This window comes from Triticum aestivum, chromosome 7A (assembly GCF_018294505.1).
Source record: "Triticum aestivum cultivar Chinese Spring chromosome 7A, IWGSC CS RefSeq v2.1, whole genome shotgun sequence".
Taxonomy (NCBI): domain Eukaryota; kingdom Viridiplantae; phylum Streptophyta; class Magnoliopsida; order Poales; family Poaceae; genus Triticum; species Triticum aestivum.
The window spans coordinates 118405285-118432685 of record NC_057812.1 but is presented as its reverse complement, the minus strand read 5'-3'; the positions used below and the strand labels follow the sequence as shown (position 1 = coordinate 118432685).

Genomic DNA, 27401 nt, shown 5'->3' with positions numbered 1-27401 from the left:
ATTTATTTATTGATTGTACTCCTTATGATTGGCGGTCGGGGACGAGCGATGGTATTTTCCTACCAATCTATCCCCCTAGGAGCATGCGCGTAGTACTTTGTTTCGATAACTAATAAATTTTTGCAATAAGTATGTGAGTTCTTTATGACTAATGTTGAGTCCATGGATTATACGCACTCTCACCCTTCCACCATTGCTAGCCTCTCTAGTACCATGCAACTTTCGCCGGTACCATAAACCCACCATTTACCTTCCTCAAAAAAGCCACCATAGCTACCTATTATGGCATTTCCATAGCCATTCCGAGATATATTGCCATGCAACTTTCCACCGTTTCGTTATTATGACATGCTTCATCATTGTCATATTGCTATGCATGACCATGTAGTTGACATTGTATTTGTGGCAAAGCCACCGTTCATAATTATTTCGTACATGTCACTCATGAATCACTGCACATCCCGGTACACCGCCGGAGGCATTCATATAGAGTCATATTTTGTTCTAAGAATCGATTTGTAATTCTTGAGTTGTAAGTAAATAAAAGTGTGATGATCATCATTATTAGAGAATTGTCCCACTGAGGAAAGGCTGATGGAGACTATGATTCCCCCACAAGTCGGGATGAGACACCGGACGAAAATAAATAAATAAAAGAGGCCAAAGAAGCCCAAATAAAAAAAATAGAGAAAAGAGGCCATAAAAAAAGAGAAGGCCCAAATAAAAAAAGAAAAAAATGAGAGAAAAAGAGAGAAGGGGCAATGCTACTATCCTTTTACCACACTTGTGCTTCAAAGTAGCACCATGATCTTCATGATAGAGAGTCTCCTATGTCGTCACTTTCATATACTAGTGGGACTCTTTCATTATAGAACTTGGCTTGTATATTCCAATGATGGGCTTCCTCAAAATGCCCTAGGTCTTCGTAAGAAAGCGAGTTGGATGCACACCCACTTAGTTTCTTTTGTTGAGCTTTCATACACTTATAGCTCTAGTGCATCCATTGCATGGCTATCCCTACTCACTCACATTGATATCTATTGATGGGCATCTCCATAGCCCGTTGATACACCTAGTTGATGTGAGACTATCTTCTCCTTTTTGTCTTCTCCACAACCACCATTCTATTCCACCTATAGTGCTATGTCCATGGCTCACGCTCATGTATTGCGTGAAGATTGAAAAAGTTTGAGAACATCAAAAGTATGAAACAATTGCTTGGCTTGTCATCAGGGTTGTGCATGATTTAAATATGTTGTGTGGTGAAGATGGAGCATAGCCAAACTATATGATTTTGTAGGGATAACTTTCTTTGGCCATGTTATTTTGAGAAGACATGATTGCTTAGTTAGTATGCTTGAAGTATTATTATTTTATGTCAATATTAAACTTTTGTCTTGAATCTTATGGATCTGAATATTCTTGCCAAAATGAAGAGAATTAATTAGAGAAATATGTTAGGTAGCATTCCACATCAAAAACTCGGTTTTATCATTTAACTACTCGAGGACGAGCAGGAATTAACCTTGGGGATGCTGATACGTGTCCAACGTATCTATAATTTTTGATTGTTCCATGCTATTATATTATGTGTTTTGGATGTTTATGTGCTTTATTATCCACTTTTATATTATTTTTGGGACTAACCTATTAACCCAGAGCCCAGTGCCAGTTTCTATTTTTTCCTTGTTTTAGAGTATCGCAGAAAAGGAAAATCAAATGGAGTCCAATTGACCTGAATATTCACGGAACTTATTTTTGGAAGGAAAGCAACCTGATAGACTTGGAGTGCATGTTAGGAAAGAAATGAGGGAGCCACGAGGTAGGGGGGCACGCCCACCCCCCTAGGGCACACCCTCCACCCTCATGGGCCCCTCGTGGGCCCTCTGACGTACTTCTTCCACCTATATATCTCCATATACCCTAAAAACATCCAGGAGCACAATAGATCGGGAGTTCCGCCGCCAGAACCCTTCGTATCCACCGAAAGCCAATCTAGACCCGTTCCGGCACCCTGCTGGAGGGGGTAATCCTTCTCCGGTGGCCATCTTCATCATCCCGGTGCTCTCCATGACGAGGAGGGAGTAGTTCTCCCTCGGGGCTGAGGGTATGTACCAGTAGCTATGTGTTTGATCTCTCTCTCTCGTGTTCTTGAGGTGGTACGATCTTGATGTATCGCAAGCCTTGTTATTATAGTTGGATCTTATGTTTCTCCTCCCCCTCTACTCTCTTGTAATGGATTGTGTTTTCCCTTTGAAGTTATCTTATCGGATTGAGTCTTTAAAGATTTGAGAACACTTGATGTATGTCTTGCCGTGCGTATCTGTGGTGACAATGGGATACCATGTGATTCACTTGATGTATGTTTTGGTGATCAACTTGCGGGTTCCGCCCATGAACCTATGCATAGGGGTTGGCACACGTTTTCATCGTGATTCTCCGGTAGAAACTTTGGGGCACTCTTTGAGGTTCTATGTGTTGGTTGAATAGATGAATCTGAGATTGTGTGATGCATATCGTATAATCAAACCCACGGATACTTGAGGTGACATTGGAGTATCTAGGTGACATTAGGGTTTTGATTGATTTGTGTCTTAAGGTGTTATTCTAGTACGAACACTAGGGCTGTTTGTGACACTTATAGGAATAGGCCAACAGATTGATTGGAAAGAATAACTTTGAGGTGGTTTCGTATCCTACCATAATCTCTTCGTTTATTCTCCGCTATTAGTGACTTTGGAGTGACTCTTTGTTGCATGTTGAGGGATAGTTATGTGATCCAATTATGTTAGTATTGTTGAGGGAACTTGCACTAGCGAAAGTATGAACCCTAGGCTGGACGTGAGGAATTTATCTATTAATCATCTTCAAAAAGAATTAACTAAATATCACTTTCCAAATAAAAATGGAAGCAGTTCTCGTGAGCGCTAAAGTTTCTGTTTTCTTACACCAAGATTAACAAGACTTTCCCCAAGTCTTCCCAACGGTTCTACTTGGCACAAACACTAATTAAACACAAAAACACAACCAAACCACATGCTAGATAAATTATTTATTACTAAACAGGAGAAAAAAGCAAGGAATAAAAATAAAATTGGGTTGCCTCCCAACAAGCGCTATCGTTTAGCAAGAAAGGATAGATCTAGGTATTGCCATCTTTGGTAGGCAATCCATAAGTGGCTCTCATAATAGATTCATAAGGTAATTTAATCTTATTTCTAGGAAAGTGTTCCATGCCTTTCCTTAATGGAAATTGGAATCTAATATTTCCTTCCTTCATATCAATACTTCCACCAATCGTTCTAAGGAAAGGTCTACCAAGGATAATAGGACATGAAGGATTGCAATCTATGTCAAGAACAATAAAATCTACGGGCACATAATTCCTATTTGAAACAATAAGAACATCATTAATTCTTCCAATAGGTTTCTTAATAGTGGAATCCGCAAGGTGCAAGTTTAGATAGCAATCATCAAAATCACGGAAACCTAACAAATCACACGAAGTCTTTGGAATCGTGGAAACACTAGCACCCAAATCACATAAAGCATAGCATTCATGGTCTTTAATTTTAATTTTAATAGTTGGTTCCCACTCATCATAAATTTTTCTAGGGATAGAAACTTCCAATTCAAGTTTTTCTTCATAAGATTGCATCAAGGCATCAACGATATGTTTAGTAAACACTTTTATTTTGACTATAAGCGTGAGGAGAATTTAGCACGGATTGCAACAAGGAAATACAATCAATCAAAGAGCAATTTTCATAGTTAAATTCCTTGAAATCCAGAATTGTGGGTTTAGCAACATCTAGGGTTTTAATTTCTTCAATCCCACTTTTATCAAATTTAGCATCAAGATCAATAGATTCCGAATTCTTAGAACGCCTTCTAGGTAAAGGTGGATAATATTCAGTCCCATCATTACGAAGATTCATATTGCAAAACAACAAATATTTAATAGGGGACACATCAATAACTTTTAGATCTTCATCACTATTTTCATAGGAACTAGAAAAACACGCTTTTATAAAGGCATCTGTCTTAGCACGCATCCTAGTGGTTCTTTCTTTGCACTCATCAATGGAAATTCTCATGGCTTTGAGAGTCTCATTGATATCATGCTTAGGTCGAATAGATCTAAGTTTCAAAGAATCAACATCAAGAGAAATTCTATCAACGTTCCTAGCCAAGTCATTAATCATAAGCAATTTTTCTTCAATCATAGCATTAAAATTCTTTTGTGAAGTAATAAATTCTTTAATATTAGATTGAAAATCAGAGGGCATCTTATTATAGTTTCCATAAGAATTGTTGTAGGAATTACCATAATTATTAGAGGAATTACTAGGATAAGGCCTAGGATTAAAATTTCCTCTATACGCGTTGTTACCAAAATTGTTCCTACCAACAAAATTCACATCCATAGATTCATTATTATTCTCAATCAAAGTAGACAAGGGCATATCATTAGGATCAGAAGAAACACTCTTATTAGCAAATAATTTCATAAGTTCATCCATCTTTCCACTCAAAACATTAATTTCTTCTATCGCATGCACCTTTTTATTAGTAGATCATTTAGTGTGCCATTGAGAATAATTAACCATAATATTATCTAGGAGTTTACTAGCTTCTCCTAAAGTGATTTCCATAAAAGTGCCTCCCATGGCCGAATCTAAAAGATTTCTAGAAGCAAAGTTCAATCCGGCATAAAAATTTTGAACAATCATCCACAAATTTAAACCATGAGTAGGGCAATTATGTATCATTAGTTTCATTCTCTCCCAAGCTTGTGCAACATGTTCATGATCAAGTTGCTTAAAGTTCATAATATCGTTTCTAAGAGAGATGATCTTAGCGGGAGGAAAATACTTAGAGTTAAAAGCATCTTTGCACTTGTTCCATGAATCAATACTATTTTTAGGCAAAGACGAAAACCAAGCTTTAGCACGATCTCTAAGCGAAAAAGGAAATAGCTTCAATTTAACAATATCATTATCCACATCTTTCTTCTTTTGCATGTCACACAAATCAACGAAGCTATTAAGATGGGTAGCGACATCTTCACTAGGAAGGCAAGAAAACAGATCTTTCATGACAAGATTCTGCAAAGCAGTATTATTTTCACAAGATTCAGCATCGGTAAGAGGAGCAATCTGAGTGCTAATAAAATCATTGTTGTTGGTATTGGTGAAGTCACACAATTTAGTATTATCTTGAGCCATCGTGACAAGCAAGCAAACTAACACACAAGCAAACAAAGGGGCAAACGAGCAAAAAGAGGCAAATAGAGAGGGAGGATAGAGAGAGATACACTACTAGGGAAAACCTTATACACAAAAAATTAGCAACAACGCGGGTTAAAAAAGGGTGCTAGTGCTAGATAGCAGTAGCGGTTCAGAATAAACCGCGCTGCAGATACGATTCTAGCAGTAGCGCGTGTGCCCATAAAAGCGCTACTACTAATATTCCCATTGCTGGAACGATGGGCTACGCATAGCAGTAGCGGCCTTGCAGGAAGCGCGCTACCGCTAGGGCATGAGTAGCAGCGCGTTTCCCTGTAACAGCGCTACTGCTAATGGAAATAAAAAAAATAAAAAAGATAGAAAAGTAAATGAAAAATGGAAGAAACAGAAAAAGGAGAAAGAAAAAAATAAAATGTAAAGCAAAATAAATGAAAAAGCGAAAAAACAGAGAAAGGCTTAGCTGTAGCGTGTGTTAGTAAGAGGCGCTGTAGCTAACGCAGCTTCAGCGCGTTTCGAGGACCCCCGCTATAGAAACAGAAAAGGAAATAAAAAAGAGAGAAAATTATATATGGATAGCAGTAGCGCATTTTGGAAAATGCGCTATAGCTACCTTAGCTATAGCACGTTCTGCGAAACGCGCTACCGCTAGTTTTGACTTAAACCAAAAACCGTTCCCCCCCGGCCACCACTTGCCCCCCAAATCTCTCGACCCACCCCACCGCCGTCTCCCCGATTCGCCGTCGCCCCACTTCGCCGTCGTCTCCTGCCGACGTCGACGCCCCCGGAGCCACCAGAGCCGTGCGCCGTCGACGCCACCGAAGCCGCCCCCAACGCCACGGAGCCGCGCGGCCTCATCAACGCCACCGGAGCCGCCGTCGACACCACCGGATCCTCCCTCGCCAAAACTGGCTCCCTCGCCCTCACCGGAGACGCCCCTGCCTCCCTTGCCACCACTCCCTCCCTCGCCACCACCGGAGCCATCCTCTGTAAGCCCCCACCCCTCCTCTCTCTCATGCATAGGTTAGCTAGTTTAATTATGTTAATTATCTAGGTTACGGCAAAAATTTAGTTAGGGCTTTGACAGAGAAGTAGTTAGGTTAACTAGTTTAATTAGGTTAATTACCTTGGTTAGTGCAAAAATTTAGTTAGGGCTTTGACAGAGAACTAGTCAGGTTAACTAGTTTAATTAGGTTAATTATCTAGGTTATTTTGGAAAGTTTTATTTTAAAGATGATCCCTTCCTAGACTTTTATTGTTGATTATATCTTTTCATTGAAGTGGTCATGTTGTTTGTGCCCAAGTGGCTTTGTTGTTTGAATGAAGCTGAGTGGCCTATATATGTTTTGCCGGAATGTTGATTCATTTCCGTTCTGGCAAATTTCAGGTTCTCAATTTGTCCACTTTTTAGCAAAGGTCATGCCGAAATTTTCCGTGAATTACGACATGACTTGTGTTACAAACTAGGACATATCGAGTGCCCGGGATTTGCCGCACCAGGAAGGAGTCAACGTTCCTACAAAACATAGGCCTTTTGTATGTTATTATTCCTTTTTTTAGATCTAGAATTAATTTACTAGATTTAATCATAGGAAACATGGCTAGCAACGATGAAGGACAGGGTTGAAACGAATCGGATGCAGATGCGGCTCAAATGAGTTAGGGTTCATGTAAGGGTGTGGAAACGAATCAAATTTCTAAGATGAATCATAAAACGAGTAAAATTTGACCACTTATTTCACTTTATAGTTGGATAATTGGAATATCCGCGACCACTTTCCACCCCTAGGTTTATCAAATTAGATGGTAGTTAGGGTAGTAGTTCCTAGGTACTAATTAGTTAGTAAGAACTTGTTGCTATTTTTATTTATAGTAAGTTTATTTTTAGTAAGAACTAGTTGACTTAATAGAAGTAGTTAGTAAGAACTTGTTTCTATTTTTTTAGTTAAAGCAATTTTTCTCGCATCGACGTGGACGATGCCTATCCCGCATCCTCGTCGTCTCCAGTTATACCATTATGTAAGTTTCTCAACCATATTTATGTCTTTGATATTGTTTATTCAAAAATAGTTGACAACTAATTTGTATTGTCATCTTATTTCGGTGCAAGCAAACATGTCCAGGGCTTGGTAGACAGGACCTACTACTGTCCCGAGGCTGAACTCAACTGCGAGGAGCTAAGTCATTATGTTTCATGGCTTGAGGATCTTGATACTGTCAAGACAAATTTTCTTCCTGCATTTAGAAATGTTAGTACTGAAAACGTGCGACCAATAGTGCTCGTAATGAACTACGGTCACATCTATTTAGGAAGGATGGTAAGATTTTTACTATTTGTCATTAGTGCATCTTTTCCATACATTATTTTTGAAGCTAAACTTCATTGCTAAGTATGTTACCATATGATGTTCTTCAACAGGGACTCCCAATGAATGTTGTGCCTTATGGGATCGAGACTAAAGGTACCATGAGTATTATTAGCTTACGGCCAAGATATCCTACAGATTACTTTAGTGCATTCAAGATTAGCGACGGATGCTTAACAGTGCAAGACTGGACCAAATATGTGATGGGGGAGCGCAGAGAAGTACTAGGGGACAACAAATAGATGCGCTACCCACGATTAGGGGACAAGTTCATTTGCATGCTCCAACTTGATCAAGGAGGAGAGCTACACATGTTTTATGTTATTTTACCTAAGAGAAAGAAGTAGGAGTGATTAGCTAGCTAGAAATGAGTTTGAGGATGATGATGTGCTACACTAACACTATGATGATAAAATAGCTAGTGTTGGTGGTAATGACTATGATGATTACTATTAGCTAGTGTTAGTGGTGATTAAATAAATACTGTTGGTGGTAATGACTATGATGATGATTAAATAGCTTGTGCTGGCGGATTAGATTCAAGTGGAGGCAACATGTGGTGCACATCGAAAGTACTACTTGTCCAAACTAGATCAAGTTTGGATTAGTAGTACACTTTTGACATGCACCACATATTGCCTCCACTTGAACCTAATCCACCTTCATTTGACACACTGTTATGGACATAATGATGTAAACCTCATATCTGGTATTGTACCAATATTTGTCCTATGGCGCATAAATACACTAAAAATTAAAAAAAAGAATACTAGTAGCGATGGCGAGAAAACACGCTGCTAGTAGTTACATTAGCAGTAGCGCAGGAGTGAACAAACGCTGCATCTATTTGCCCTAGCAGTAGCGCGTGCGGGCACACGTTACTGCTAAGCAATAGCTGTAGCGCCTTACTAGTAGCGCGCCTACCCGCGCTACTAGTGAGCACAAAACCCGCGCTGCTGCTAGCCTTTTCCCTAGTAGTGAGAGGGCGAATAAAACAGCAATGGTGAAGTGGGGGAGAGGAAAACGAGAGGCAAATGGCAAATAATGTAATGCGGGAGATAAGGGTATGTGATGGGTACTTGGTATGTTGACTTTTGCGAAGACCTCCCCGGCAACGGCGCCAGAAATCCTTCTTGCTACCTCTTGAGCACTGCGTTGGTTTTCCCCGAAGAGGAAGGGATGATGCAGCAAAGTAGCATAAGTATTCCCTCAGTTTTTGAGAACCAAGGTATCAATCCAGTAGGAGGGTACACGCGAGTAATCAACACTACTAGCAACCCACATGTACCAATCTAAGGTTTTGGGACAAAGATTGGATACAAGAGATGAACTAGGGTTTGAGAGGAGATGGTGCTGGTGAAGATGTTGATAGATATTGAGCCCTTGCGATGAGAGGATCAATGGTGATGATGATGGTGATGCTTTCCCCCTCCCGGAGGGATGTTTCCCCAGTAGAACAGCTCCATCGGAGCCCTAGAATGGTTCCGCCAAGGTTCCGCCTCGTGGCGGTGGTGTTTCATCCCAAAAGCTTGCTTATGATTTTTTCCAGGGCGAGATACTTCATATAGCCAAAGATGGGCACCGGAGGCCTGCCAGGGGGCCCACGAGACAGGGGGCGCGCCCCCACCCTCGTGGACAGTGGGTGGCCCCTCTGTGGTGCTTTCTTTGCCCAATATTTTTTATATATTCCAAAACTGACTTCTGTGGAGTTTGAGGACTTTTGGAGTCATTCAGAATAGGTCTCTAATATTTGCTCCTTTTCCAGCCCCGAATTCCAGCTGCCGGCATTCTCCCTCTTTATGCAAACCTTATAAAATAAGAGAGAAAAGCCATAAGTATTGTGTCATAATGTGTAATAACAGTCCATAATACAATAACTATCGATATAAAAGCATGATGAAAAATGGACGTATCAGTTGGTGCTCTTTTATCTTGGGGTGTAAAATGTATTCCCATTTATCTCGAACCCTTGGAAAGTCAATACAGTCAAAGATGGTGTCTTGGAAAACAAGTACAGCTCATCTCCAACAGTGGTGTTACCCATGAGAGTCCACATGTGTGCAAGTGTAATCTAGTCGTCAGACTGCCTCGGGTGTTGGGAGCGTACAATATTTTTGTGTTCATTGATATACGGGGCCACCAAAGCAGAATTTTGTAGAACTATGTAGTGTGCTTGTGCCCAAGAATGCCCGTCCCTACATATTACTGCTTTCAGTGCTAGCGTGCCTTTTCCACTCAGTCCCCTTCATGTCGCGATTGAGGAACAACAGTCGGCTTAAGGTCAGGAATAAAGTCAATACATAACTCAATAACCTACTTTGTTTCATGGTCCTTGGAGATGCTTCCTTCTGGCCTAGCAAGGCCATGAACATATTTTTTAAGACTCCCATGAACCTCTCAAAGGAAAACATATTGTGTACAAATACTGGAACCATAATGGCAATCTCGTCTACCAGGTGAACTAGGACGTGCATCATAATATTGAACAAGGATGGTGAGAACACCAACTCGAAACTGACAAGACATTGGACAAAATCATTCTTTAACCTTGGTAGGATTTCTGGGTCGGTTACCTTCTGAGAGATTGCATTGAGGAATGCACATAGCTTCACAATGTCTAATCGAACATTTTCTAGTAGAAGTCCCCTCAATGCAAGCGGAAGCAATTGCGTTATAATCACATGGCAGTCATGAGACTTTAGGTTTTGGAATTTTTTTCTCTACCATATTTATTATTCCCTTTGTATTTGATGAGAAGCCAGACATGACCTTGACACTGAGTAGGCATTCAAAAAAGGTGTCCTTCTCTACTTTGGTAAGAGCCTAGCTGGCAGGACCATGATACTGCTTTCGATGCATGCCATCTTTTTCATTCATACGTTTCTGATCCTCCCGTGCCTCCGGAGTATCTTTTGCCTTGCCATACACGCCCAAGAAGCCTAGCAGGTTCACACAAAGATTCTTCATCATGTGCATCACGTCGATTCCAGATTGGACCTCTAGGACTTTCCAATAGGGTGGGTCCAAAATCTAGATTTGTTCTTCCACATGGGTGTGTGTCCGACAGTGTCATTCGAAACAGATTGTCTGCCAGGACCCTTTCGAAAGAGTTCTTTTAAATCCTTGACCATATCAAATATATCATCACCAGTACGGGCGACAGGCTTCTTCCGGTTATCTACCTCACCTTTGAAATGCTTGCCTTTCTTTCTTAAGGCATGCTTGGTCAGAAGAAATCGATGATGTCCTAGGTACACATTCTTATTACATTTGTCTGAATATATACTTTCAGTATCATCTAAACACTACATGCATGCGTTGTATCCCTTGTTTGTCTTTCCCGAGAGGTTACTAAGAGCAAGCCAATCATTGATGGTTACAAACATCAATGCTTGTAGGTCAAATTCCTCCTGGTTGTGCTCATCCCACAGACGTACACCTTTTATATTCCACAACTATAAAAGTTCATCAACTAATGGCCTTAGGTACACATCAATGTCGTTTCCGGGTTGCTTAGGGCCTTGGATGAGAACTGGCATCATAACGAACTTCCACTTCATGCACAACCAAGGAGGGAGATTATAGATACATAGAGTCACATGCCACGTGCTATGATTGCTGCTCTGCTCCCCAAAAGGATTAATGCCATCCGCACTTATACCAAACCATAAGTTACTTGCGTCACCTGCAAACTCCGACCACTTTCTCAATTTTTCTCCACCGCGACCCATTAGAGGGTACTCTCAACATCTCGTCTGTCTTACGGTCTTCTTTGTGCCATCACAACAACTTGGCATGCTCTTTGTTTTTGAACAGACGTTTGAACCATGGTATTATAGGAGCATACCACATCACCTTGGCAGGAACCCTCTTCCTGGAGCGCTCGCCCTCACAATCACCAGGGTCATCTTGTCTGATCTTATACCGCAATGCACCGCATACCGGGCATGCATTCAAATTCTCATACTCCTCACCGCACTAGAGGATGCGGTGATTGGGGCATGCATGTATCTTCAGCACATCTAATCCTAGAGGGCAGAGAACCTTCTTTGCTTCGTACGTATTGTCAGGTAATTCGTTATCCTTTGGAAACTTCTTCTTAATTATTTTCGGTAGATTCTCAAATCCCTTGCCAGATAAACCACTCTCTGCCTTACATTGCAACAATTCCAGCGTGGTACCAAGATTTGTGTTGCCATCTTTGCAATTTGGGTACAACCGTTTTTTGTGATCCTCTAACATGCGATCGAACTTCAACTTCGCCCTTTCACTGTCGCATTCTCTCTGTGCATCAACAATGACCCGGTGAAGATCATCAGGGGCCACATCTAGTGCCTCTTGATCTTTAGCTTCTCCCATTGCAGTATCACCGTATTCAGGGAACATTGGATAGTTGTCATCATCCTCTTCTTCTTCATTATCTTCCATCATAACCCCTCTTTCTCCGTGCTTGATCCAAAAATTATAGTGGGCATGAAATCCTTCTTAAGTAGGTGGAAGTGAAGGGGTTTCGAGGAAGAGTAATCCTTTGTATTCTCACAGACAGTACATGGACAATACATAAAACAATTCACACTGTTCGCCCCAGCCACATCGATAAAATTATGCAGGCCCGTAATGTAGTCGGAGGTGCGCCGGTCATCGAACATCCATTGCTGGTTCATCTGCATTATATAACTAATTATATCAAAAACCATCACAGAGCATCATGAATAGAGAAATGACCAAATTAATAAAAATTCATGATCACATTAAAACCAAAGGACAGTAGTGATCAAATTTTATTACTGCAAAAATAAATACATAAAGTTCATACATAGTTCTCATAAAACAACATACAACTATGTAAAACATTTAAATGCAACAACAAATGTGATCAAAATCACAACTAAGATAACAATTGATCCAATAGCATAGTGATACCAAGCCTCTTTATCAATGACATATTTTCTAATCTTTTTAATCTTCAAGCGCATTGCATCCATCTAGATCTTCTATAGATTGATGACATCGGCAACATGCAACTCCAGTTTCATCTTCTCTTCTTCAATTATTTTCTTTTTTTTCTTTAAAATCATTGTTTTCTTTTTCAATTAAATTTAACCTCTCAATAAGAGGGCCAGTTGAAATTTCCAGTTCACATACGTCCCATATAAAGACATCTATGTCAAGTTGGTCGGCATAATTATCATAAACACTAAATGAAACAAATAGTTATCAGAGATAATATACCACATCCGAATGATAGATCGAACGAGAGCCGACGGGGCGAATACCAAAACCATGGCACTATATAATAACAAACGATAATACAAGTAAGAAAATTATACAAGTACTTATCTAAATAATACAAGTAAGAATTTTTTATTAAAAAAAGATAAGAACAAGAGGCTCACCACGGTGGTGCCGGCGACTAGAATGGTGCGGGTGATCGACGGTGGTGAGCACGGGGACAGGGACGGAACGACACCCTAAACATGTGCAAACTAAGAAGTTAATTTGAGCTCTAATTGTGCATCTAACTCAAATAAACTCCCATATACGCTCCTCCACTAAAACCCACAAACCACTCTACTTCTAGAGTATTTGAAATGAGCTAAACTAGTAGTGAGAGATGAAAGGATGAAGTTGCTAACCTTTTAGAACACTTGGATAGTTGGTGCACCGCAAAATGTAGACAAATCTTGGGGAAAATGAAGCTTGGAGGTCGAGCTTGGAGGAAGAACAGAGAAGAAAGCTTAATTTTGCTCGGGCATTTCATCGAACACCTCATGTGCATAGGAAGTGAGAACAGAGAAGCACACACCTCCCACCTTCTACGGCCAAAACACAGTGGAAAGGGCGGGCATGTGCGTATATATAGGCATTTTTTAGTCCTGGTTGGTGTCTAGAACCGGGACCCCGGTTCTAGACACCAACCAGGACAAATGGGCTCATTTAGTCCCAGTTGGTGTCTGGAACCGGGACTAAAGGTCCCATTCGAACTGGAACCGACGGCTGTCGAGGCTCGGTCGGCGTCCCAGCCGCTCGAACCGAGACTGATGCTCACATTAGTCCCGATTCGTAACAAGACCAAGACTAATGCTCTAATCTGGCCAGAACCAAAGCTCTGTTTTCTACTAGTATCCCTATGATTATTCATAACATTTTTCCATTCTTTTATTGTGATGTCTTCATCGGTTTGAAAAATCTTGTATGAACAGCAGTGAAGCCTTGGCGGACTAGCCCGTAAGCTAATAACATCAATGCGACATTTCGTAGACATCATATGAGGGACACAATCCTTCGGGATTTTCTGTTGAAGAACATAATAATAACGTAGTTAGCAATGCAGTTTAGCTTTAGAAGAATGTATGCAAAAGATGCACCGATGTCGTAATAATAAAAAAATCTTACCATGTCATCTCCATGGATGTTATCGTAGTTCAACACATGCACTAGTGGCACGTATTGACCATAATTTGAATTTGAAGGAGTTTCATAATTGATATTGAAATTATCAACATTAATAATAAATGATATAAGATGGTCTTTCTTCTCGTAACTTAGTTCACAACCATTAGTGTAGTAGGTTCTGTCTATTATCTTCCGTACATTTTTTGATGAATGGAAATAAGCTGTCAATAGAAATAAGCCGTCAATGATTTTTAAATAAAAAATATAAATTACTTAACAAATTTATTTGACAAACTCACAAAGAGGTAGAACTGGAAGCGTCTCGACATCCAACCAAGTGTCGATATTATCGTCAATTTCATCTTCGAGCCAAAGATCGTAGCTGATTTTCGTATCCTCCTTAAATTCATAGGCCTCGCAAAATCCTCTCCAAGTTGAGCAACCAAAATGTGAGCTATTTGGTGCATTAAATAGCTTAACCAAACAAGTGAAACCATGCTTCGTCCTAAGGTGAGCACTCTTCGTCTCTATTCTCTCCCTATCTTCAAAACCGAGCTTTTTCAAGACATACGGTCTTGCATGAGATGAGATGAACTATTTCAATTGAAAAAAATGGAAAATTACACGTTGAAGCCAAAATTCACAAGTCATGCATAATTAAGGAAAAATACTTGTCGTCGTGACGTACCATAAAAACGTCGAAAGTCTCCTTCAGCACGATGGTGAAGTACCTACCATTTTGCAGATAAGGCATCCTCTCGCACATACCCCGGTTGTTTTCGCAGTATTTGCACTCAGGAATCATATCATCGTCAGACATTTCCTGTGTTCATAAGAAAAAGATTAAAAATTGGAGGCAAATAACAGGAACTCAACACAAAGATCATTATTACTCGTCATGGGTTGACTTTCGGTCCGTCGAGTCTTTCATTGAAAACTCTCATCTCACGTGGTGTATATGGTGGGCACTCCCTTTCTGATATATTCGACCGACGGTGATGGTTGCTCCCCCCCCTTCGTTCCCGAGTGCATTACACCAAAATGTATACCACACGGGAATGAAGGAGAAGCGACCCCCCAACAACAGTCGGGATTCTTCCTCTTTTATCTTTTGACAGTATATGATGGAAACTCCCTCACAGTTATTTCGACCGTTGGCTATGGCCGCTTCCCCTCCTTCTGTCGTGCATTACCAAAGTATATCACGAGCAAAAGGAAGAGGAAGCGACCCCCACGACAACAGTCATGATTCTTCCTCTCTGATATTTCGACAGTATATGGTGGACACTCAAATAGCATCGACAGACAGAAAGTCAACCCGTTACATATATGGAGCAAAGACATAAAAAATGGCCTATGTTATGCCGGAATGTTGATTAATTCCTGTTCTAGTAAATCACGAGCAATCGATATTTCCTACTTTCTAGCACAAGTCATGCCAAAACTAGATGATACCGCGCACGTTATGCGGGAAAGTTCTAGATCGCAAAGGTTAAAGTTAAATTCAACAAAATCAAGGGGGTTCAAATATTCAATAGTTGTAATAGCCCAAAAATAAATAGTAGAATTTTTTTATTTTTGTGAGCAAGAAAGATAGTTCAGTATAAGAAAATGGAAATAAACAGTCGAGGAGAAATCTGGACCATGTAATCTTGGTTAGAGGAGGCCGGAATTCACATTTTTTTCTTCTCCGTTACTAAATATAAGTCTTTCTAGAGATTTCACTATGGACTACATACGGATGTATATAGACATATTTTAGAGTATAAATTCACTCATTTTGCTCCGTATGTAGTCTTTTATTGGAATGTGTGAAAAGAGTTATATTTAAGAACAGAGGGAGTGATTAGGTTTGTAGCTAATGTGGTATGATATGCATGCATATCTTAGATAGTGTCCATTGACAAAATACCTAGGGTAATTAGCAAAGAACTAATCATGCATACGTGTGCATGCTAGGACAAGCAACAAAGTACCACACGCGAAACAGTGGAAGGTCTGCCGGTTCCAGCTTCATCGAAGAGCCGCAGTAGGCCATCGACCCTGGCCGTCCCCTGCTAGGCTCCTTTGTCCTCCGTGCCGCCGGCCTCTCCGACGACCGTGTCATATCACTTGCGTCGCACCGACAGTGGCCTCCTCCTGCGCTTCAGCGGCGGTGCGGAGGCGGAGCCCAGCGTCGACCACCTCACCATCTGTGACTTGCTCTCTAGCTCGTGCCAGATACTCCTGGAGAACAGAGGTGTACCCATATTTTTCCTCTCCACTGCGCTGCGGCTGGTTCTTGCACTACTTGCTCGAGCCAGTGCTCGAGGACGGCAGGACCTCAGCAGGACGATACCAAGGAGTGCAGAACACAAAAAGAAAAGTGTGTGAGGGTCAGCGGCTCACTAGATAAACCGTCGCGGTGCTTGGTTGCAACTGGGAAGAACAGAGGCAAGGCAACCACGAGCTCCACATTGGTCTAAAGTGGCGAGGATGACGACATGGAATGGAGCTCTGCATGCGAATAAGCACTGGCGCCAGGTAGGTACGAAGTTCCCCAATAGCTCCCCAAGATGATGGATGCAAAGAGCGCTCATAGCAGCACCAGACGCTCGTCTAGATAAAATGGATCCACTATTGTACCTAGGAGATAACATGAAGAAGAGAAAACATGCTTGCAGTTGAAGAAGAAAAGACTCTACTAAACACATGTAACGTTTGGAATTAAAATTATAGCATTGATAGTGGGCGTAGTGGGAGAAAAGCAATTCTCCCATGCATGGGAGGTCCCGTGCATGGGCCAGCCGTTGGATTTAGATAGAGATCGGCATGCATGCACACCTCTTCTAGCTGTATCAGTCACTGACATGGTCAATGCACCCAATATCTGACATGAAACCCACCACACACCCATGCCTTTTCATGTGATTTCACAGTTTAAAATCATTTTATCTTATGAACCAAAATCCTGATTTAACTTTCGTTTGTGTATTTATATTCCTGGTCACGAGAACGTTTAAGCAAGATCACTCTTGAATATATTTTGATATTTTTTTTAATTTTTGAAACATGATAAAACCTTAGAAAATATGGTGAAACTCAATGAAACAAGGTATGAAACTCTGATATAGTCTGTGAAACTAGTTTCTGTAAATTTTGTAGTTTGATGGGTATTATATTCTATAGTTTCACCAAGTTTCAAAATTATTATTTAAAAAATTATGGAAATATATCCTTAATTGATCTTGTTTAAAAGATCTTCTTACCAAGACCCCAAATATGTTAACATACCAGAAATCAAGATTTTCATTCAAAAGATACATGGTTTTATAATTTCATACTCAACTTAGAATGCATGGGTTAGTATGAGGAGAGAAAGAGCCTATGTAGGGTCATAGGGTGAAGTAAGTCATAAGTTGTAGTACAGTGAGACACTATGCAAGCACGGGAGATCCCGTGCATGGTAGAAAAACCATTCTCGGCGTAGTGGCCTTCCATGGCAGTGCTTGGTCCCTATTCTCATGCATGTGGAAAGATACTTCCTATTCCGATGAGGGAGAAAAAAAGATCCGGTTCACAGCTTGAGAGAGCGCTCGGAATGGAATGCATGAGGTGGATTGAGAATTGCTTATGTTGCACATGGCTGAGTGGATATGCTGCATGACGAGAGAATTGGGACCAACTTATTAAGAATGTAAGGTTCACGAAAAAAATTCGGCATGACCTTTGCTAAAATAGGACATATCGAACACCTGAAATTCGCCGAAACTAAAATGAATCAAAATTCCGGCAAAACATAGGCCACTCAGAGGTGTTCCTTGCTAACATAGGCCACTTGGGCAAGCACATATCCTTCATTTTCCAAATATTCATGCGTGACAGCACTAGTAGTACACAACTCTACATATCACATGTCTAAATCTCCATCATATTTGAGGAACACTAGTGCACAACACTAGATATACATGTTTACTCACTATAGACGACGGCTGTCGAGGATGCAGGCGTTGTCAGTGGTCTTCTGGGCGTTGTCGACCGGCTCGTCGGTGATATACCCTGTGCCACACATGAGCATTTATATAGAAAATTTCAAACTAGGTATGCTCATTGCATTTTAGTGGTTTAATTTTGACAGCAAGCATAACATTTTTTTTTGCAAAACCATTTCATTTCATTAGGTCTCTCTATCTCTCTCTCTCAAAATTCACTAGACATCCACTACATCCAAACCTATGAACAAAATTAGTAAACTTTTAATACTTTCTATACCTAAATTAGTACTAATTGTTTTAGAACGAAATTACTAACATTTTCTATAACAACACTATACCTAAACATTCATAGTACTTTCTATAACAAAACTACTAAATTCTATAACAACATAATACCTAAAAAAATGTCTAACATTTCTATAGCATAGAGGAGAGGTGGGAGGAGGGAGGAGTGAGGAGGAGGAGGAGGAGGAGGAGGAAGGAGTAGGGCCACTACTAGGAAAAGAGCTATAGCAAATATGGACATTAATGGCAGTGGCGCACCATCTGTACGTACGCCATTAGTGTCCATATCACTAATGGCGCACCACACCCACGGTGCGCCACTACTAACAATTTTTTTTCCAAAACTAGTAATGGCGCATCAGGGCATCGTACGCCATTACTAGTTTTAACTAGTAATGGCGCACCACACACTCTGTGCGCCACTACTAACATTTTTTTACTTTTTTTCAAAACTAGTAATGGCGCACCAGTGTATAGTGTGCCATTACTAATTCAAACTAGTAATGGCGCACCACAACCACGGTGCGCCACTACTAACATTTTTTTTTGCAAAACTAGTAATGGCGCACCACGTAACAGGTGCGCCATTAGTAACCAGGCGCATTGTTATGTGGTGCGCCATTGGTAACTTTCTTTGCACATCCCCCTTGGACCGCTTGTTCAGTTTTATAAAAAATAAAAGAAAATGATGTAAATGTCAAGAAAATAAAAGAAAATAAGTTTCCTATGTGATATGTGGTCTAGTTGTTGGGAAAATTTACAAATATGAATTTTGACTTTATTTGCAAAATCTCTCTGGAATTTAGTAAATGGGCATAACTTTTGCATATGAACTCGGATTAAAAAGTTACATCCGAATTCAACAGTTGCATGATCAGTGTGAACAGTTACTTTAGAATAAACAATATAATATCCGAACTTATCACAAGCAAACACAACTACTAAAAATTCCTTTTCAGTAGTAGCATAATTTCTCTGGGAACTGTCTAGAGTTTTACTAGCATATTAGATAACATTTAATTTCTTATCAACTCTTTGTCCTGGAACAACACCTACAGCATAATAACTGGCATCACACATAATTTCAAAGAGTAATTCCAATCAGGAGCCTGAACAACAGGTGCAGAAATCAAGGCTTTCATAAGTATTTCAAATGCTTCTACACAATCATCATCAAAGACAAAAGGAACATATTTTTGTAAGAGATTAGTCAGAGGCCTGGAAATTTTTGAGAAGTCTTTAATGAACCTCCTATAAAAACCTGCATGACCAAGGAAAGTTCTTATTCCTTTAATGTCCTTTGGACATGGCATCTTTTCAATAGCATCAACTTTAGCTTTATCAACTTCAACACCTCTTTCGGAAATTTTATGCCCTAAGAAAATACCTTCATTAACCATAAAGTGGCACTTCTCCCAATTCAAGACACGATTAGTTTCTTCACATCTCTGCGAAACTCGATCAAGGTTGCTTAAGCAATCATCAAAAGAAGTATCATATACGAAGAAATCATCCATGAAAACCTCAACAATCTTTTCACAAAAGTCAGAGAATATAGCAGTCATACATCTTTGAAAGGTAGCAGGTGCATTACATAAATCAAAAGGCATGCGTCTATAAGCAAAGGTACCGAAAGGGCAAGTAAAGGTGGTCTTTTCTTGATCCTCTTTTGACACAGGTATTTGAGAAAACTAGAATAACCGCCTAGAAAGCAAATATATATATGTTTGGATAATCTTTCTAGCATTTGGTCAATAAAAGGTAAAGGGTAATAATCCTTTTTAGTAGCTTTATTTAATTTGTGGAAATCAATTGCCATTCTATAACCTGTAACAATTCTCTGTGGGATCAATTCATCTTTATCATTAGGAACAACAGTAATACCTCCCTTCTTATGAACAGAATGGACATGACTTACCCACTGACTATCAGCAACAAGAAAAATTATACCTGCCTCCAGAAGCTTTATTATTTCTTTTCTTACCACTCCTTTCATCTTAGGATTTAACCGTCATTGGTGATCAACAACCGGTTTAGCGTCTTTCTCCAATTTTATTTTGTGCTGGCATAGCGTGGGACTAATGCCCTTAAGATCATCAAGAGTATATCCAATAGCAGCACGGTGCTTCTTCAGAGTTTTCAATAGTTTCTCTTCTTCTCGATCTGAAAGGTTAGCACTAATAATAACAGGATATATCTTCTTTTCATCAAGATAAGCATATTTAAGAGTATCGGGCAATGGTTTAAGCTCAAACACGGGATCACCCTTGGTGGGGGAGGATCCCCTAGAATTTGAACATGCAAGTTGTGTTTCAAAATAGGTCCTTGTTTAAAGAATACTTCATCTATTTCCCTTCTTTCATTCATAAACATATCATTTTCATGGTCTAGCAAATATTGTTCTAAAGGATCATTAGGAGCCACACGATAGAAGCAAGACCAATAATTTCATCTTTACTAGGCAATTATTTATCATGGGGTTGTCTATGAAATTTAGCAAAATTAAAATCATGAGACATATCCCCTAAACATGAGATGTAATATGACCGGGAAGTTTGAAATATTTTTTCAAAATTTCATCACACTCATGAACATGAACAAAGTCATAGACATCAACAAGGTTTAATAGGATTGATATGATAGATATATCAACAAGTGCCTGTTAAGTGAGCTAGTGCTGGGATTGGATAGAACTGCGAAGTTAAGCATGCTCGGGCTGAAGTAGTGTGAGGATGGGAGACCTTCCGGGAAGTTTGACCATGGAGTGTGATTTGACTTGAGATTAAGCATATTGAGCCGAGATTAAGCCATAGTGACCCGAGATTAAGAAAAAAAATTCTGAAAAAAAATTGAATTTTTTTTGAAACAATTTGTTAGTAATGGCGCACCAAATATGTGGTGCACCATTACTAAGTCAGATAGTAATGGCGCACCGTTGGACATAGTAATGGTGCACTATGTGGTGTGCCACTATTATATGGTATACTAATGGCGCACCAGGGGTGCGCCATTACTACTTGTTACTAGTGTGGCATGATGATAGTGGCACACCTATAGTGCGCCATTAATCGCCAAAATAGGTGTGCCACTAACATGCCTTTTCCTAGTAGTGGGCGGCTGGAGGAGAGGGAGGAGGGCGGCAGGAGGAGGGATGCTGGAGAAGGAAGTGGCTGGAGGAGGAGGAAGGAGGGCGCGATCGAAGGAGGAGGGAGGAGGGCGGTGTGAGGAGAAGGGAGGAGGGAGGAGGGTCGCGGCATACCAAGGAAGGAGGAGGTAGGACGGCGGCGACGGCGGGAGTGAGACAGAGTGAGGCAATGAGGAGTGAGTGGAGGGAGAAGGTTTGTGCGTGGGGAGTTGGATAAGGTTGCATTAGCAATAGCGCTTGTCTCAGGTCGGCGCTAATGCTAAGCCCACTAGCAGTAGCACGGGAACAGCGGCCCGTGCTGCTGCTAAGTGGGGTCCACCTGCCAAAGTGCACACATAGTGGTAGAGGTGAGTCATAGGCCTGCACTACCGCTATAATTTTAGCAGTAGCATGGGAATTGCGGGACGCACTTCTACTACGGGTAGCCCCGGTCGGTAAGGTGGGGACCGTTTAGTAGCAATGATGGTTGGTAAGTCCGCGCTACTGCTATACACTTACCTGTAGCGTCGGTTGGTAACCAGCGCTACTGCTAAGTAGCACTAGCGTTGGCCTATGTCCCCATGCTACTGTTAAGGTTCTACCTATAAGGTATTTCCTAGTAGTGTTCATGCCACGAGTTTCATGGTTGTCGGCCGCTTCTTCGCGGACACCGTAGTGGTCGGCACCATCTTGGCCCTGACCGTCTTGGCTTTGGGTTTTGTCGTGATCGTAGCCTTGTCCTTGGCCGGCGGGGTGGGGGGCTTGGCCATGGCCCTGGAAGATGACATTCTTGTTGGACGTGTCGTAGTCATTGGTCGTCGGCCACCGGCGTCGGGATTGGGATTTCGTCGAATAGGTTGCGGGCGCTAGGAAGGTTGGCCTTAGGAATTGATTGGGACTGCTTCCTGTGCATCTCGTCGAACGACTGACCAGCACCACTGTACCTAGGCATGACGTTGAGGTCGATGACGGCCGGCTGGGCGGGGGTGGCCGGTGCAATCACGCCGCCGTTTGGCGATGTGGAGAACCGGGTCTGAGAGTGCTGCCGCAGCGGATGGAAACCGGCCGTCTCTGGTGTTATGGAGGAGCTTGGCGATTGGCACTACGAAGGGTGAACGACCGACGAGACTGTGCTCTCCGCGGCCATGGCGGCGGAGAGAATTGCCGGCCTTCATGACGAGGACCTGCTGTCGTGGTTCTAAGTCTGACAGTAATGTAGGGCAAGGTTGTTAGAATCGTGATTTTGAATCGGATCGGAGCTCCGATGGTAGGATCGTAAATCGTAGAATCTTCACTATCAGGATCATAGAAACGTAGATTCTATGAAGTAAAATCGTAGAATCGGAGGGGTTAGTTTGGATCGTAAAGTCGTAGAATCATATAACGGAATCGTGATTCTGACAACCTTGATGTAGGGGGGTAGGTATGGAGAGGCAAGATCTTAGCTATGGAGAAGTTGTAAGCACACGAGGTTTACGAGTTCAGGCCCTTCTCGGAGGAAGTAATTGCCCTACGTCTCGGAGCCCGGAGGCGGTCGACTGGATTATGCGTGTATGAATTACAGGGGTGCGAACTCTTTACACTGAGGAGGGGGTGGCTTATATAGAGTTCGTCGGACCCCTCCGGCCCTTAGTTGTGCAGGGTCTTAAATATATTAAGGTCGGGCGTTACTGGTAACGCCTCTAATAAAGTGCTACTTAATAACCGGATGTTACCATGCGGAGTGCCTTTAGGTCTCCTGGCCGTCGGGTGGTTGGATCTTGGTTGAGTGATTGCTTCTTGGTCGAGTGTTTTCGAGTCTGTCGAGTGGAACACCTCCAAGTCGATTGGAAGGTGATTTCTTCTTGAGATGTCCTTGGGTACGGCAGTTGGGACAGGTCCATGACCCTACCCTAGGTACATGGCTTCATCATTAGCCCCCGAATGGATCGAGGTTTGAGTGGGGAAGGGGTTGAGCACTTCTCCCACTCATTTTTCATGTCATGAGCATATCTTGTTTCGGATCAGTGAACCTGAGTGATGACAACAACTTCCTTTTCAGTCACGTTGATCCATTCTTAGTTTTTTGTCGAGTGAGTTTCTTTACTTGAAAGGCTCTGAGTGACGGTGTGGAGGAGATCTTTGGTCTGACAAGTTGTTCTGCTGCCCGCAGATTTCGCGGGATCCGAATTTTGGGAAGCGCGCGGGACGGGGGAGGCCGCAGTAATCGGATGGGATAGGGTGGAGCCGCCTCGATCCCTGTGCCACCTTTTTCACCACGTATCACGCGCGCGATTGTTACGGGAATTGACAGGGCCGCCCGGGCCTACCAGTCAGCCACTCGGAAGCGGCCTCATATAAGGCGTCGGACCGGGGTCTCTTGAACAGTGCGTCTCCATTATCTCTTCTCCTCTTCAGGCTCCTTCGTCGCGCTCGCTCTCACCCCAGCGCCACCACTCCGTACGCGTCTCGCCAGCGACGATGGGGAAGGAGAAGACGGAGGCTCTGGAGCGGGCGAAGAAGGCGACGACAAAGGCGAAGGGGAAGGCGACCAGTCGGGGTGGATCTTCCTCGCGAACCGGCTTGCCGAAGGGCTGGATCCAGGGCGACTGGATCCGCTCGACGATCACCCAAGAGGACCTCGACGACCTAGCCAAAGGAGGGCTGATCCCCCATGAATCGGTGCGGCTTCCGGGGAAGGAATCCAAGCCGCAACCTCGGGAGGGTGAGCGCGTTCTCCTTGCCACCCACATCGACCGTGGATTTTCCTTGCCTCCTCACCCTTTCTTTCGGGGATTTCTGAACTTCTTTGGGGCACAACTCCACCACTTTACTCCCAACACAATCGTTTATCTCGCCGCTTTCATTTCTTTGTGTGAGAATTTCCTGGGTTGTCGGCCTCACTGGGGTCTTTTCAAGCACATTTTCACTTGTCGCTCTCAGACGGTGAAAAAGGCCAATCCGAGTTATGAGAGAACTCAAGTGATTCAGATGTGTGGGGGTCTTGGTGTTCAGATGAGAGGGAAAAGTTCCTTTCCGGCCATGATTCTTCCCGACTCGGTTCGCGGATGGCAGTCGACTTGGTTTTACTTCAAAGACCAGTAGACGCCAGGGCAGTCGACTGGCCTCCCTCCTTTTACCATGGACCGAGTGAGGAAACCCTCCTCTTTGAAGGTGCTCCCGGAAGAGATGGCGCAGGTGAGGGTGCTGGTCGAGCGAGTGGTCCAGCTTATCCGTGACGGGGTCACCGGTATGGATCTCTTGGAGGTCTTCCTTCAGCGGCGCATCCAACCTCTTCAAGCCCGAGACCATCCGATGTGGATGTATTCGGGTCTTGACGATTCCACTCGGATTCACCCGGAGGAGGTCGATGAGGACACACTGGAGAAGTGGATGTCGGGCATGACCGGAAACAAGGACAGACTACACCATGCACCAGAATTCCCTACCGTTGTGTGTTGGGAAAAAGTCACTATTGCCGACCCACGGTTGGCCATGAAAGTTTCTAACAGATTGTGGGTCGGGAAAATTCTTTACGGCAACACACCGTCGGTCGAGAATGATAAAACATATACCATCGAACTGTCGGTCGGGAATTCCCTTATGGCCCACGGACCATCGGTCGGCAAATAATCCCGACCAACAGTCAAATGCTAAATGGGCCTCCCGCACGAACGGCTAAATTTTAGCGCGAAGTCTGGCCCAGCCCGCGAAATGTTTTTTTTCCAAATCACTTCAGTCCCCACGAAGGGCCAAATCCCTAGCATCCCAGCCATTCCACCGCTGCCAAATCCCTAGATCCCAGCCATTCCACCGCCGCCCCACGCCTCCCGCCGGTCGTTCCCCAGGCCGTCCCATGACCTCCGCTATGCCGTCCTGCCCGCCTTACGCCGTCCTGCCAGCCCCGTGCCGTCCTACCTCTGCTCTGCCGCCTCGCGCCGTCATGCCTCTGTCGCGCCACCCCTCGCCGTCCTGACTGCCCTGCGCCGCCCCGCACCATCCCGTGCCTCCCTGGCCGCCCTGCGCTGCCCCGCGCCGTCCTGCCCGTCCATCGGCGCCCCGCGCAGTTCCGTCCTGCTCGTCCACCGGCGCCCCGCGCTCGTCCGTCCGAGTGGCTGCTTCAACTTGTATCGGGGCAGCGTGCGTCTGAGGTACATCTCCTCTCTCTCTCTCTCTCTCTCTCTCTCCTAGAGGCATGTTGGAGCTCCGGCAGTGGGGAACGAGAATCTCATCGGGGATCTTCCGTACAACGCATGTGGCGGGGACAACCCTGAGGTTCTTCTGAGGAAATGATGATACTAACTCTGCAGCTTCATGTGGAGGCCGAACTGGATTTGTACAAATGATTTGAGAACAATGTTTCATTACCGTTAGTTGTGTAAGTACACACGTTTGTCCTGACATTAAAAAAGAAGGAACAGATGCATTTTACATGGTTTATGCCTGAATTATTACAGGTTCAATGAGCAGGGATCACTCATTAAGTCTAGCAAGTTTCTACATTGTCCTTAGTGTTGTTCAGCATGATCTCGTAAGAGATTTTATATTCAACATCATGGGCTAAAACAAAATTCTGTATACTGAATAAGTCTAGGGCATTACTGTTTTACCTTTCATAGGAAGTGGTTTCTCTGACTTGGTGAGATAAGCATCGGGGCTAGATTCTTGTATTTTCTCTTAAGGAAGTTTAGCATCTGAACTCGGGGAGACCTCATGCAGTGTGGATTTTCATCTCTCTGTACATGTGACCTGACTTCATCTCTCTTTTGTTTTTGTTGCAGGTTGCACAGAGAACCACTGTTGGTACCATTGAGCAGAGGAAGAAGAGTAGCAGAATCATTGGTACTTAGTGACCAGCTTGTGGTATTTGATTGTACCTAGCATCATACTTGCCTGAACCAAACACCACCTTAGTGTACAAGGTGTGTGTGGAGTGTCCACTGTTTATTTTTCTTTTAGTATATGATTAGTTGATGGAGTGCTTTTAGTCTGGCTGTTCGATTCAAAAATTATGTGAATAATTGAAATGGTAGATAGATTAGGAGTTAGTGGCTAACAAACATATATTATTTATGAAATTGGTGAGCTTAATATCTTGTTGGTATTTTGTAACAAATGTGGCTCCAAGATTTATTGAAGTTGTTATCTTAGTGTGTTCCTAGCATAACCCAGCCAATGTTGCGTGTGAACATGAATTGAAGGTTTTGCTTAGGCTTCGGCTCTTATGCATTTTTTCCTTCAGGAGGCTACACCGTGGGAGCTCATCTTCAAGAGATCATCCACCAACGTGCTTACTGCATCCACTCAAGTGAGTTCCTCTGCCCCACTCAAGTCTAGAGGCCCCTCATGTGTGTGGATGCCATGAATATGTAGAGATACCTCCTTATGTTTGGCACTGATTTTTGTAGTGTGTAATCTGGTTGGTTATTAGGATTCTTGCTACCAACGACTCAACTTCCAGCAGCGGCGCAGTAATCCCCTTCCGTGCTTGTCACGACATCCTCCACTAGTTGGTGAGTCAACCATATCTTTGGTCTGTTTATTTATGGTGGTATCTACCTTTGCTATGTGTACTACCATTGAATTGGTTCTATGATTCTTACTTTCTTTTCCGAGCCACTGTATTTATAGTACTTCAAGTAATTCCTTGCATTCTCTGGTTGTGATATTATTTGTTCAGGATTTAGTGTGTATTTGTAGTGACCAAGTGTGAAGCTAGCTAGCATGGATAGAAGTTGGATGGATGCGCCTAGGTATAATGCAGCATATATGTTTTAAATTTCTTAGATGCTGAAACTATATATAACACACTACACATGTACACTTGCATGTAGGCATACAGAGAAGTACTTACAAGGGCTCGCCAAATTCCTAGGCTTTGCATTTAATAAATCATCAGTTGAGAATAAAATCATATGTCCTTGCAAAAACTGTGTGAACTCATACTGGAGAGAAGAGTCTGAAGTCCGTGAGCACCTGGTATGCGAGGGATTTGTAGATGGCTACAAACAGTGGATGTTTCATGGAGAAC

At 42.6% G+C, this 27401-nt stretch overlaps 1 protein-coding gene across 1 annotated transcript; it reads left to right on the top strand.

The window, feature by feature from the left end:
• The first annotated feature begins 22356 nt into the window (after positions 1–22356).
• LOC123153146 (uncharacterized) lies at positions 22357–27401 on the top strand. Its single transcript, XM_044572408.1, has 5 exons — positions 22357–22422; positions 25169–25521; positions 26152–26212; positions 26613–26678; positions 26802–27401. Exons 1-5 carry the CDS (start codon positions 22357–22359, stop codon positions 26964–26966), a joined length of 711 nt encoding a protein of 236 aa, XP_044428343.1. The 3' UTR covers positions 26967–27401.